This window comes from Durio zibethinus, chromosome 16 (genome assembly GCF_047325235.1).
Source record: "Durio zibethinus cultivar Kanyao isolate XHJ-2024 chromosome 16, ASM4732523v1, whole genome shotgun sequence".
Lineage (NCBI taxonomy): Eukaryota > Viridiplantae > Streptophyta > Magnoliopsida > Malvales > Malvaceae > Durio > Durio zibethinus.
In genome coordinates this window covers 23,944,524-23,959,094 of record NC_143177.1, presented here as the reverse complement: position 1 = coordinate 23,959,094, position 14,571 = coordinate 23,944,524, and the positions used below count along the sequence as shown (strand labels likewise).

Here is a 14,571-nt window from a genome sequence, read left to right as displayed (position 1 = left end):
ATAATATATTTTTTTATTTTATTAAATTTATAAATAATTATATTAAAATTTTAAATCATATCATATTCATATTTTTTATTTATATTATATTTATATCATATCACCGTATCATATTTTAAATTAATAAATTTAACATACATTATTTAATACCCATAATATTTATTTTTAGTTGCAAAAATAATATCCTAATTTTTTTTTTCCAAAAACTCATGAATGTGCCCCAAATAACAAACGGTTTTTTTATGGTTAAGTACACGAATTAGCAAATATATCATAGTTTATATTGGGTAACAAAAAGCTTTAGTATTATTATAATAATAATTCAGTTTGGGCTTGACACAATTTCAAGAACTCCGATCAGCTATATGGGCTCTTATGCATCAATGATTTGCTTCTCGCCTCACCAGCAAATCAAAATAATACTACTAAAAAACCTTGATTGAATAATTGATGAATATTTTCCTTTTTATTTCATTTTTATTTCAAAGCTTAGTGCATTCCAAAATTTATGAGTTCAATTAAGTCGATTTTTAAGTTAAATTTGATTGATGAATAAAAGGTTATCTCATTTTAAGATTAAAGTCTATTATAAATTTCAATGAAAATTTACATTAAATCTATAAAAAAAAAATTTTGTAAAAAAAAATTTAAGAGTAAATAGATTACTCAATTCTTCAAATTAAGATAAAACGTATAATATTTGATAATCTAAGATAGATGATTGCATATCGTGTATATAAAATTATCTCAATAAACGATTACCGATAATACTCGAATTTAATAATTTTTCATTCAAAAAGACGAGTCTTAACCAATTGAATCAATCACTAATTGATAAATCTATAAATTATTTATAAAAATGATTATTGGTAACAAAATCAAATCAATAAGTTATTTGATAAAAAAATGCATATGATTTATGGTTTATAAGAATATAAAAGTTCCTTAATCAAAATAAAGATTAATAAATGCACAGATTTTACATGTAAAATCAAGCTATTTCCCTATGCTTGACAGTCTTTATTATTTTAATATTTTAGCTTTTGGTCGATTAACAATTCTTCAACTTAAAAAAAAAAAAAAAGATAGACCCATCATTACATTAAAAAAACATAAAAAAAAAAAAAAGGAGAGCCTTTTGGGGCATGGTGGATGATAAAGCCAACCAACATCATGAAATATTGGCAAAAGCATTCGTGCCATGATTATAAAGTAAAAGTAGTACTATTAAATTCCTTCCCACGCTTAAAAAGTGGTACCATAAAGTTCCACCTATAAGATTAAAAATTAATCCCTGACATGACAAAACTACGATTTTTACTTCCTATTTAGTACTAATTTTTACAGCATTAAAAAAAAAAGTTGATTTTAATATATTTAATATTAAATTTTAATTTTTTTTATAAAATTAATTTTTCATAATTTTTAACAACATTTATTCTTCCTTTATTATATTGCAATATAAAATTACATATCTTTGAAAAGAATACAAATTAAGTAATAATAATATCCAATAAATTACAAAATTTGACATACCATATATATATAATTCCTAGAATTAGTCAGTCAATCAAAGCCACTGAATTTACAAAAGATAATAATAAATTATGCTTTAACTTTCCTCACTCACCACCACTCGGGATGAGTCGGTAAAAACAACTCCTCTTCGCCATCACCTAATTAACCCACTAATCACTCAAATTAACATAATAATTAATACCTAGCAAACTCAAACTCAAATATAGCTGTTAGCCCTTTCAACTCGTGTGACTCAGTTGAGTCGACCCAGGAGTATTAATCCTTTTTTTGCTGGCTTGGTTTAGCCGTTAGTAGACAGATTTATCGGCAAACTCATTAAGCAACGGTCGAGATTCCCTGAAAAACCCGAGTTTATTATTCATGCCGACGTGGCAGCATCGCTGAAGATCCTCGTAAGTAGAGAAACGGCCCGAGTTTGATGACGAGTTAGATTGGGACACGACTCGGAGGATATCTTCGAAGAATGACTCGTCGCATGGGATGGCTAACGGTCCTACGTTATTGAAACCGTACTCTTCTTCGGTTTGTACGAGGAGTTTTCTGAAGATCGGGTGGTTAAGGTACGTCGCGGGTACGATAAATCTCCTGAGACTGGTGCCCACACAGACCGCCACGTGTCCAGCAGGAACATCTGACGGCCCGTGTCCGTTATTGTTGTTGTTCATGCTGCTGGCAGTCATGCGGGCCTTCCTTCGCCACTGCTTCAGCATTTGTCGGATTCGGACAATATGACGAATTTTCTGGCACTTTCCCATCCCCTGCGACATTTTTTTTCCCAAGAAAGTGACAGAAAAAGAGTTAGTCGGAAAAGAGAGTATTTTCCGACAAAGAGAAAAAGTGAACCAGTGTGAACGAGCTGATCGTGATGTGAGAATTTCTTTTCACGAGGGAGGTATTATAAGGTCAATGACTAAAGCAATTGCCCTTGGAGTTAGAGATAATTACGAGATTGTGTCTGCTGTTTCAGTTGGGCCATGCGACCTATGGTGAGGTCATGAGACTTTAATTGGCTTTAATCAATTCTTTAATTCATTAAAATTTTATTTAGCATTTAATTTCCATTTTCAAGTTTATAGTTAACTTCTTTTTTTTTTTTTTAACTAATTTTATTGTTAACTTCTTAGTTTCTTGATAACTGTGCATTTTGAAAGATTTTGTTTTAGAAATAGGCGTTTTACTTTCCTTTTTCCTTCTTCAAATGTTGGAAAGGAAAATAAAAATAGAAGTTCTTAAACTTTAATCAAAGAATCCACTGTATAATTGGGCACATGCACCATCATCTTGCTGTAAGTAATTTATTAGGTTTTAAGCAACAACTGCTTCATAATAGTTGTTAGCTAATTAACTTCTCTGTTAAGGTAAGAACATCTTTTATTATTTATAATAAATAATTATTTAATGCATCGTAATAGATTTTCACTTTTTATTTGACAAAAAAAAAATAAAAAATTGAATTTTTTTTTTTTGTACAAATGAAGATTGAAGCTTAAAAAATAAAAATAAAAATATTAAAAATTGAATTCTAATTTTATAAAAATCAATTTATTAAAAAATATGAGATATTTATTCGAATTAAGTTTCGGATTCGAATTGAATTTTTATTTGACTTGCTTATTCACCATAATTTGGGTGCTATATCACAAAAGAAAATTGATTCAACAAATATACCAAAAAGAAAGATTGGAAAGGCAATTATGTTTTAGTTATGGGTGTAATCAAGTCGAGTCGATACAGTAAAACGTTCGAGCTTGAGCTCGATTCACAATTCGAAGTTCAATATTCGATTTAAATTCGATCGAGTTTTATTTTTCAAACTCGAGTTTAATTCGTGATCGAATTCGAGCTACTCGAGCTTACTCAATTCGTATACTCGACAAAAATTCAATTATTTATATTCGAATTCAGACTCAAAATATTTTATTAATTAAAATAATAAAAATATATTTAAATATAAAAGCTCGATTAAGCTCGCCAATTATTCGAACCGGATATAAAAATACTCAAATTTAGCTCGATCGATAAGTTGAGCTACTCGAACTCGAGCTCGACTCGATAATAATCGAACCGAATTCAAATTTTCTTCGAATCGAATCCGAATAATTTATGAATACTAATGTATTATTTACTCTCTTAATTTTGGTTTAGACGACTGACTTATTATTCTTCTTTCTTTGTTTTTTTTGCAATTATATTGATATGATATGATTAGATTCTGTTTGTCTTGGAAATGCAAAACTCTATATCAACTCAAAATCTTACAAAAACTCCTTGACTAGCTTTGCCTTGCCTCCACAATCTCCTCTTTGTCCATAGCAAGTATTATATATAAATCCATTTCAGTTCCAAACAAGGCACAATAAGCAAGTACATGCAAGCTAATTATTTTTCATTACAAATATAATTGATTAATTTATTTATGTTAAAGTATATGTTTTCTTATATTTAAATTCTGGTTTTGGTTTTCTCCATTTCTTCTCAAATCACATAATCTAACAGGTAGCTGTTCTGGACTAGAGCTAAATAGGGTCGGTAAAAGTGAAAAGGAGTAAAGATTTGGTGCATAAGCACCCAGGCCCAAGTTCCCTCATAGTCTTTCCTGGGCAAACGATCTGTAAATCTGAAAATCCGCAAACAAATATCTAAAGAATTCGTAAATTCTATTTTAAGTTGGACGTTTATTTTAATCTTAAAGATGAGGTAATCACCCCTGCTCCTAAATTTTTTCGGATAAAAAAAAAGGTTTTTCTGGACTAAGAACATGAACAAATCTTTCTAACTTTCAATTCAAGATTGTAATCATGAATTATGAATTATAGGCAACAACGTTGCACAATGCCCTCTAAATTTTTATCATTTCTCATAAGTGCTCAACCAACTAAAAAAAAAAACTAAAGATGAAAAGGACACAAACAATGTATAAACATATGCATGTTTTGCTGTTTCATGTTTTATTTTCTACTCTCCCATGATCTCTTGTCTCCCCAGTTTCTTTCCTGTAACACAGTAATCCTGATTAAAGCAACAAATAATGAAAGATTTAGGGAATATATATGCTGCTCAAAAGCCTACTCAAATGAATGGCTATTGATATCGGCTGCTCCAATAATACAAGCCTAACTTCATGAAATTATTGATACCAACTAATTACCCCACCCCATTTCTTTTGGAAGAGTCCTCTTGTTTAGAGTAACCAGCATTCAATTAATTTATCTGTAAAAGTTGTTGTTTTTAACCTTCTTTATGCCTCTTTAAAGCAATGAGTTGGCATTACTTTGTAGAGAAAATAGTTCCATATAAATTATCATACCAACTACTTCAATTCGTCGAAGCAATAGTCTTTAGTTTTCAGGACCGATCATTCAATAAAACGTAAACAATTATGAAATCAGGACCCCGGATCTTTAAAGTACTGAATACTGATAAGAAGATTTATTAGTGTTTAATTGCTTATAATCTGATAGAAGGAAATTGTTACGGGTATTTTTAGGTCCAAAAGATATTTTAGTCATTCTCTTTATCAGAGATTGTCGACAACAATAAAAGGTATTTTAATTTTTTGAACTGACCTGATATGTCAAGTTGATCTACATGTTTAATATCATATCAATTGAATCACGTCAATGTTATATCTCACAAATCTTTCACTTTTTACTTATAAATAGAGACACTCAAAGATTATCTTACGATTCTTATTCTACTCATACTTTCTTACTTTTATCTATTTTTATTTTCTTTTATTTCGATCTCTACTTGAGCATTGGAATATAAATGCAACAGCACCATCTGCTTTAACCCTTAACCACTCCTTCCTTTTGTAATTTCAGGGTTTTGGCCCTTGTTTCAGAGCTCAACACAAACAGAAATATAAGAAGGCATGCTAACTGTCATCGCAAGGCATAAAATCTGCAGTTTAGTGATTATGTTTGGTTGAAAGTAAACTTCTTTGAAAATTGAAAGCTTCCCTTCTTTTTGGTTTGTTCTTGTGTCAAGCACAATCTTAGCAAAGACAGCTTCAATGGGTTTTATGCGGAAGTTCATATGTAGAGACAAAGATTGCTAGAGTGAGGGGCGAGAGAAAACTCAGAATGCTCGAGTCTCATGGCCTACTGGATGGCAGCCTGGTCCTGCAGTTCTCAGGTTCTAGATCTTTTGTGACCTTTGTCTTTGGACCAAGATTTGTTGATTTATGGGTTGACATAATGGGTCAATACACTTCGAAGTCCAAACATGACGACTACTATATTGGTATCATACAGTTATAGTATTGAGAATTGGATAGTGAAAAAAATTCTGGTTAATCGATCCCTTGTCCCAATCAAAATTCAACGGGCAAGTAATACCAACTTGAAGGATCTGTAGCCTGCTAAGATGGTTAAACAACGATGGCAAATGTTTTTTGAACAGAAATTTTCAGTGAAGGACAGGATGGAGATCAAGTACTGACTAAATCTTCAAATCTCCTAGAAAAAGCTTTTGTCATCAGGTACTGCAACATGTCATATACAAAAAGATTTGACAATGTTTCAATCAGAGAGAAATTGCCTTTTTGAGTGACATGATAAAGAAGATGAGTCAGAGTGTCACAGTGAAATAAGTTTTAAAATACCTCTGGAATTCAAGTGACATGCATCGTTATGACTAGGTTCAGATCATCAGCATGTCATAGCAGTCATAATTTATCCCAATTAATAAAGATAAGTTTTTACATATAATGTACAGCTAAATCAAAGCTTAGCAAGTTCTGTTACTGTATTTGTTTCCACTGAATCAAACCGACCAAATAAAATCTTATGCATTTATTCTAACGGTAAATAAAAAAAAAAAGAAAGAAAAAGAAAGAGGAAAATTGGCTAAAGTACATATTGATGCTAATGGTTAGACTGACTACTTGCAAGCAGATCTCATTTCTTTTAGCTCCTCAGCCAGTTTCTCAAGCCTGCTAATCCGAGCTTCAAGTGTTAATCCAGGTATGTTAACAGCATAGCAAGTACACTCTCCTTCAACACCATTGATGCTTAGCATTTTGTGAATTGGACGTTCTGGGTTGCCCTCCTTTGCACCTCTCAGTGATCTTTCTGATTCTCCCATCACAACTTCCTCCTGCCTCATCTGTATTTCTCTCTGATCCTTGTAGGCACTCTCAAAAGTTCCCCCCACTCCTCTCAGCACAGATTCATCCTGCATAACCTTTTCTGCCAGTATCGCTAATGGCTTCAAATATTTAATAACCTCATCATCTGCAATTGTTGATGAAAGACTTTGAGAATGGCCAGATGGGTTTCCATCCTCATCACAATCTTTAGTTCCAATTTTGCTACGCTTCTTGCAAGATCTCATCATTTCTGCAATTGTTAGGTTATTATCCTCAGGAGAATTTTCTGCTTCCTTCCCAACAAAGTTGGGCGTGAAACCAATAGGTAGACAGGAACTGCTTCCCTTCTTTCTTTTTACAGACCGTGGTGTTTTCTTCGTATTTACTGAAGGTAAAGCCTGAGAGGCAGAATCGCTGCTGCCTTCCTCCTTGTCTTTCATAAACTTTGCTGATTTTTCAGAGCTTCTAACAGAGAATCTTGAAGCGGCAGACACATAAGTATCTTCCTTCATTCCTTTAGAACTCTCTGCAGATGTTTTCAAAAGTTTTTGACTGAAACAAGGAGAAGCAGACTCATTGCCATCTTTCTCCTTTCTTTTCAAAGTTTGTGCTGATTCTTTTGAGCTTCCTAAAGGAAGACTTGGAGAAGATTCTTCCTTACCTTTCTTGTTTCCTTTCAGATTCTTGGCTGATTTCTTTGAGTTCCTACAAGAACCAAAAGAAGTAGGTTCATTGTTGCCCACCTGCTTTTCTTCCAAAATTTGGGATACACATTTTGATTTCTTAAGAGGGAAACAAGAAAGGGAATCACCAACATTATTAGTTCCATTGACACTATCTCCTTGTTTCTTTGAGCTATTCATAGAGCAATTAGGAGAAACAGAAGGATCATTAGCTTCTATCTTCCCACGGAAGCTCTCTATTTTTTTATGAAAGCTAGGACAACCAGAGGAACTTTTTCTTTGTTTCTCTCCTTTTCGGTTCTTTGCTGATTTCTTCAAACCCTTAGCGGTGCCTTTGCTCTCCAACACTGACTGCTTCCACCACTTCAAGTATTGGACAGTAACACCAGCTTTATAGAGCCGAGATGGAATGTATAATTTCACACCAGTTAGTGATTCACAGTAATTGAGCCAGGCAATTTCAGGAGTCTCATTTGATCGATGAACACAACATGGAATATCCTGATCTATTCCAAATTGCATTGCAACCCGATGTGGAAGGTACTGTTCTACACAATCAAGTCCCGCTAGCTCACTGGCCTTCAAGCATCGAGCAAAGGACTCTAATTCTTTGTCAAGATGTGCAGTGATCGATATACAAACTTCATTCTCTCTATAAAACTTAGGTTGTTTCCAGTTCTCAATCTGCATAGCATAAGGACGCCATTCAAAACTTCCACCAGCTGACTCTAGAGCAAACCTCACATTCTCAACCTTGCAACTAACATCATGCCATTGAATCAGCCTTGGCTGACCCTTTTCTATCAAATTTGGTTCTGGCCTTAGCTCTACAAATCTCTCCCAGGCCCAAACCTGAACTAACTGAAATGGTGACCAAATGGTAAGCCTAAACACCTCTTCTTTCTCCAATTTAGTTGAAGCAGTAATTTCATCTTTCAACAAACACAAATCTCTATAAATACTAGCAAGTACAGCAGGTGCTAAAGCAAGTCTTGTCCCTCTGGCTAAATGAATTGCAATAGAGAAGACATGTTCCCTAATTGTTTCATGTGCATTGGTAAAAACATACCTCGAAAGCCAAAAGGCAAGAAATGCTTCATGCTCAAATTCACTGCCAGTGTCCATGAATTTTAGCATCCACAAACGAGGGCAAGCCTTTTTAGCTTTGCTTCTAACAATTTGAATTCTTGCACTCTTTAAACTCTCTTCTACTTCCTTCAATTCTTCAGTTTCGAGAGGGGTAAAAACAGGGGAACCCAGAACAGAGAAGCCCCCCAGGATCATGACATCTTCAAGTGTAACACTAGCTTCACCCCAAGAAAAAATGAAACTTTTGGTCTCACAACACCATTTCTCAGCTAAACCAAGAACCAAATCATTGTTTCTCTTGATCTGGTAAGCTGAATTCATGATGGCTTCATAGATACCAGCTTTCTTCCAAGTCGATTCATGTAAATCAGCCATCTTGTCAATCCATGTGGACCAATTCTTTGCCCTGCATCTCCACCCATGAAAACTGATACTCAAAGGTAGATTTTTGGCCTCAAAAGAAGGTTGTTCCAGAGAGGAAAGACGTTGGGAAGGAAGCTTGGGAAGTGGGTTTTCAAGGGGACTGAAAATGGGTTTGAGAAAATGGGCTGTTCTTAAACAAGGGTTTTGGTTTTGGCCTTTTGGAGAAACCATGAGCTCTTCTCTTACTTCAACCATGGTATTTTCTGGCTCCTCCATGGCTGAATTTAGATCGAGAATTTGGATGAAAATGGCGTATTTTATATGTTACATATAAAGATTTGGCTTGCAGGGTCACCAGATCAACTCATCTCCAATACACCAGCTTCGGTTACCAGGGGAAGCTCTTACGAAAAGGCGTAAGCTTTGACGTTTTTGAGCTGCAAGGGTGTTTTGGAGAAATGACGCTTGCAATTCATGGGCATTTCAGTCACAGGATCCAAGAAAACAAATACCCGTCGTTTACGTGATCAAGGTTTCCACGGGATTTCCCTTTTTTTCTCAATGAAATTTCAAAATTCTTCACTTTTATTTGTTCAACGGCACCCTTTGTTGGTTTAGTTGGATGGTTTTGTTTATAAAAATGTCAGGTAAAATTATTACCTTTAAAGCATTCAAAGAAAGGAAATTTGATAACATTTTAGAGTAAAAATTAGAAAAACAATCCCTCAATTTCTCTCAAATTTGTTATCATTCTATGATAAAACTATTGACCTCTAAATTTTATTAAAAAGGTGCTAATTGCTACTAAAATTACTATCAAGAGTAATTTTATAACTAGAAATATAAACGAATCAAACATAAATAAATGAACATATATTTATGTTTGTTCGTTTATTTTTAAATGTATTTGTGTTTAATCGTATTCGTTAAAAGGATTATTTTATTTATTCATGTTTATTCATTTAAATAATAGGTTGTTCGTATTCGTTTAATTAATTTAAATGAATTTATTTATGAATATTAAACGAATATATTTACGAACATATATAAATGAATACATTCATAAACAATAAATAAATCATAACTAAACAAATCATAAATAAACATAAATGAATCTTAAAATATAATATGGTAAAATATAAAAATATAATTTTATTAGTATTATTATAAACAAACAGCAAACAAATAATAAATGAATAAATTTTAAATAAATTGTAAATAGATTTATTCATGAACATAAATAAACGAATAAAGAGTTATTTATATTTGGTTTGTTTAATAAACGAACGTACAAATAGTATTCAATATTGTTAAACTTAATAAATAAATATAAATAAACATAAATTAAACATATTTATGAACGATTCGTTAAAAATTATGTTCGCTTACATTCCTACTTATAACTTAATGTTTATGTCAGTAATATTTTGATCATCACATCATTTAATTTATATATAATTGTCTGGTTAATCATATCATTATTAATGAAGCATATAAAAAAAAATCAACTTAGACATACAACATTTTCTACTTTATATTCTTTTTGCTTTCTCTTATCATTTTTTTTTTAATTTTTTTTCTCATATACTCAATTGATTTGAGTGCTGAAATTTGTTTCGAAATATTATTTCCGACATTCCTTAATTATCCTTTCATAAAAAATTTGACACATTCTCAAATACAACCTCCATTCATTCTTTATATCATCAATGTCAAAATTACATAAACTAACAAATATATTTAGTATATTCTAAAATTTATTTATTTCCAAAGCTAACTCATAATTAGTGTAATAATATATCAATGTATTATGCAAAAGTAGGTTACCAATTTCACTTTTGATATTTTAGGACATTTTATTTTATCATCTTGCATTATGAAAATAAAAACTATAATTTGTTTCGAATTGACCAAAATACCCCTCAATTTATTGAAAAGGATATTCCTTTTGTCCTCTTCGATTTTTTTTTCTTCCCCAAATCTCTTACACCCTCAAGAACCGGAAGAAAGACCCCAACCAATTCCCAGTAGCAATGCCCCACGTACTCCTCCTCCACCACCTCCCGATCACAGCTGTCTGTCTCAGACCATGTTCTTTCCCCACCCCAAAACCGACGGCCCATTTTCGCCTACGCCCCAACCTCACAACAGGCGCAACCATAAAGTGCATGGCCAATCCTAGGAGAGTTCAAATGGTTGCGAAACAGATAAGGAGAGAGCTTTCCGACATGCTCTTAACTGACAAAGTGTTGCAATACGCTGTCTTGCCCGAAGCCTCCTTGGGAGCTGACCGCTACCTCTCTTCCCTTACTACCATAAGTGATGTTAAAGTTTCAGCTGATTTACAGGTACCCTTTTGTTTGTATTTAAAAAAAAAATACTTCTTTACTGGGAATTCTGCTATGGGTTCTTCTTGTAACAGCTTGTGATTTGACAAACTGTGATGAAAATGTAAGCTGAAGTAAAAAATTTTGTTTTTTTTTTTTTTAATTTATTGGTTGTGTTAAGTGCTGAAAATTAATCCTTTTTGGTTGCTAAATTTGAGAAGGGGAAGATTTTTAAGAATGTAATGCGTAATGTTTTTGTTCTAGGGAATGGTATTTCTTTTTAATTTTCTAAATTTGTGTATGGTTGAATTAGAGGACTTGCGGTTGAAAGTAATGGTAATAACAAAATTGGGTTATAAGTAATTATGCTTTGCTTGAATTTGGTATGGCTGATTATGATTGGAATAATGGAAAGACATAGGAAAGGCTAGGGATTCATTATGTCCAAACTGAAGACAGAGAAATCTCCAACTTCTGACACATCAATTTTATATACAACATTGCAATGTACTGCTGTTTGAATTTATTTAAAAAAATTTGTCACTGAATAATTCATGCTCTTTTGTCCATGATAGTAGGTTGTTAAAGTATATGTATCTGTTTTTGGTGATGAGAGGGGGAAGGATGTTGCACTTGCCGGATTGAAGTCAAAAGCTAAATATGTTAGAAGTGAGCTGGGGAAGCGTATCAAGTTGCGGCTTACGCCAGAGATACGCTTTATTGAAGATGAATCGCTGGAGAGGGCAAGCAGGGTAAGTGCTTGCAATCTATTGTTTTTGGTGATGGTGATTCTACTAGTTTATTGCGGCAAAGTGTGGCTAATTGCATCAGCACATTTATACCCTCAGCTGATACTGATTTGGTAAACTGTTTCAGGTAATTGCTATATTAGATAAAATAAAGGCTGAGAAAAAGACTGCAGCAGATGAAGATGAAGAAGAATTTGAATCATCTGATTCACCTCAAGATGACAATGACTGGGAGGGTGATGACCCTGATGAAGATATCATTTATGTAAAGTAGTTGCCTTGTCATTTACTCAGAGCATTTCCTGATGAGAGGATGAAGTTGTTGTTGTTGCATCTTTATAGGTTTGCTTCTTGTTGTGGATTTAGTTTTGCTCAATGCTGTTTGAGGCTGATTTCTTGCTTGAATATATTGGGTTTCTTATACAGGTTTCTTGATGGCTTAGGGAAGATAATAAGATGATCAGACTTATCTCTAAACATCCCCATATACAATGAGATTGTACAATAGTTACCATTCAACAACACATAGCCTAGGCATATTTTCCATTTTGCATAACTACTTTACCGTAGGTTTATGAAACAGTATTTGTTTGAAACATTTGTTTGTGTTGCAGCAAGTCTTCTCAATTGATGCCACTGCCATAATCTGAAGCATCTATTCATCCAAAGTCATTCTACATGAATCTATCCAAAATTTTGCCTTGTTTCACATTTAAGCTCTTGTGTAGTGATCAATTTATTAACACTAAATGCTAGTCTAGATCGGACAATTCTGGATGTCGAGCGCACAAAACTGACAAGTTACAAATTTACTTATTATTTAAATATGTTTTTGCTCAAGGATCATTTCTTTCATGCCTTGCTTAATTGCTTTATCATAGGCTTGGAGTTGTAGTTTTGTTAACGGAAGCACTTCTTTGCCTACTTTTCGATCAGGAGCCAGGTATTCTTTTGAAACTAGCTTTACATGGTACAAGAATAATAGCTAGAGACAAGATTTAGGCCAATGGACTAACAGGAATTTGTTAATTGTGGGTGCAAATCCGGTTGGTGGCACTAATCAAATAAGTAATGCTGCGGGAAGACTAAAATTTATAACACAAAGCACAAGATTTTGGGAGCCAAATTATTACTTTGAAGTGGGAAGCATATAATGCAACAGCTTGCCCAGTGTTAAACCCTAGAATAGAAACAAAGCATCCATTGCCAACTGAAAGAAAATACTAGAAGGGCCAACTTGATAAATCTCAAAAAATTTCAGGGAGAGGTAGTCATGGTCCATAACAATTGCAGGTCAGAATGAAATACTGGTACAGTTCCATCTATATGCATTATTCCTACTCAGAAACTCAACTCACACATGCAACCAACCATGAACAAAACCTCTCTGCTTCAGTGGTGAGCCTTGGCTTCAGCTTTCTTTTGAGACTTTGCCTTTGCCTGAGGGTAGAGATAATAAAGTAAAAGAAGTAAGCATTTGTTATTTATGTTTGTTTTGACTCATCTCTTCAAACAAAGGCACAAAATTCTTCTCAAAATATCTTAGAAAGAAAAAATAGAAAGCCATAATTATGAAACACAGTTTGATGTGGGCAAATTAGCAGTTCAAGTCTAACCCACAATTTTACAGATTTTAGCAAAACCTGCAAGTTTCTCTCATACCCTTTTCAGCATGACTGCATGGATATGTAGAACAAGCCAAAACACCCACTTATGTCATTATTTATCAATGAAAATACATTAGAATGTAAAACAAAACGGTCAAACACACTTATATCAGAAGCATTAGATGCCAATTGTTCCCAATAACTGATCCCAAGTCCCAACAATCTGATCACAGCAATACATTAGATTATCATTCTAATAACAAACTTGAAAAACAAAAACAAAAACATTACAACAATGCCTCATAGCAGCAGATAAAATGACCAGCACCCTTTTCCCCCATGAAAAAACAGATCAAAATTAACAGTTTCTATCCAATTGCAATAACATGATATGAATTCCAAATAAATTCTTAAATTATAATAAAGAAAAACAGAAAAAATTGAAAAAAAAAATGGAAATACCTTGAGGTACTTCAGCTTCATGCTCCCATAAACGAGACCAAAAGAGAAAGCAGATGCACGAGCTACCTATTACATAAATAATAATTTATCAAATAAGAAGCTGATTTTAGATGATTTTCTGGGAAGATGGAAAATTAGATCTATTATCTACATATATATATTTATTAATTTATTTTTCTTTTTTTGTTTTCTGCATTTGATCTGACAAGCAAATTAAAAAAAAAATTACGAGGGCAAGAGTGCTGGTGCCAGAGTAAGGTCCAGGAGGCGGCGGCATCGCTTTGCTTTGTTTTGTTTCTGTTTCGGGGATTTGGGCGACGGAGATTCAGAAAGAAACAGTCTGTGCCGGCGGAGGAAAAGTAAGCTTCTTATGCCCTAGAAAATTTATTGGACCCTGACAATCAATTTTTTCGCTGGGGTTTAACTGACTGCGCAACTGCCTATTTTTACGTTTGTGGAGCTTATCTCGAAAACGGCGACGTTTAGGTTCTTATCGTGGCCCGAAATGGAAAATGGGCCTTTTTAATGTTTAACCGACCTCGTTCATGGGCTTTCTGGCCCTAACATCTTCAATTTTTTTAAACCTCCAATCCGTATCATAATTTTCCCATATATATATATATATATATTTAATAAATAAATATAAACAAACAGAAAACT

General features: G+C 33.2%; 4 protein-coding genes across 6 annotated transcripts; 1 reads left to right on the top strand and 3 right to left on the bottom strand.

Moving 5' to 3' along the window:
• Positions 1-1,495: 1,495 nt before the first annotated feature.
• LOC111297452 (protein SMALL AUXIN UP-REGULATED RNA 8-like) lies at positions 1,496-2,422 on the bottom strand. Its single transcript, XM_022892177.2, has one exon. The coding sequence runs from the start codon at positions 2,304-2,306 to the stop codon at positions 1,827-1,829; it is 480 nt and encodes a 159-aa protein (XP_022747912.2). The 5' UTR covers positions 2,307-2,422; the 3' UTR covers positions 1,496-1,826.
• A 3,775-nt stretch (positions 2,423-6,197) lies between these two features.
• Positions 6,198-9,317, bottom strand: LOC111297419 (uncharacterized). The gene has a single exon (XM_022892161.2). The coding sequence runs from the start codon at positions 9,040-9,042 to the stop codon at positions 6,424-6,426; it is 2,619 nt and encodes an 872-aa protein (XP_022747896.2). The 5' UTR covers positions 9,043-9,317; the 3' UTR covers positions 6,198-6,423.
• Positions 9,318-10,725: 1,408 nt separating this feature from the next.
• On the top strand, positions 10,726-12,682 carry LOC111297383 (ribosome-binding factor A family protein). 3 transcript variants are annotated; one of them, XR_016328784.1, is made up of 4 exons: positions 10,726-11,114; positions 11,672-11,845; positions 11,970-12,184; positions 12,457-12,682. XR_016328784.1 is itself a non-coding variant. In XM_022892153.2 (3 exons), exons 1-3 carry the CDS (start codon positions 10,800-10,802, stop codon positions 12,114-12,116), a joined length of 636 nt encoding a protein of 211 aa, XP_022747888.2. In that variant the 5' UTR covers positions 10,726-10,799; the 3' UTR covers positions 12,117-12,455. The 3 variants fall into 3 exon arrangements, 1 of the variants encoding a protein (XP_022747888.2); XR_016328783.1 differs by lacking the exon at positions 12,457-12,682 and adding an exon at positions 12,269-12,455; XM_022892153.2 differs by lacking the exon at positions 12,457-12,682 and having other exon boundaries at positions 11,970-12,455.
• Positions 12,683-12,954: 272 nt separating this feature from the next.
• On the bottom strand, positions 12,955-14,321 carry LOC111297408 (uncharacterized). Its single transcript, XM_022892155.2, has 3 exons — positions 14,141-14,321; positions 13,912-13,977; positions 12,955-13,282 (listed from the first exon to the last, which is right to left on the bottom strand). Exons 1-3 carry the CDS (start codon positions 14,186-14,188, stop codon positions 13,235-13,237), a joined length of 162 nt encoding a protein of 53 aa, XP_022747890.2. The 5' UTR covers positions 14,189-14,321; the 3' UTR covers positions 12,955-13,234.
• Positions 14,322-14,571: the final 250 nt, after the last annotated feature.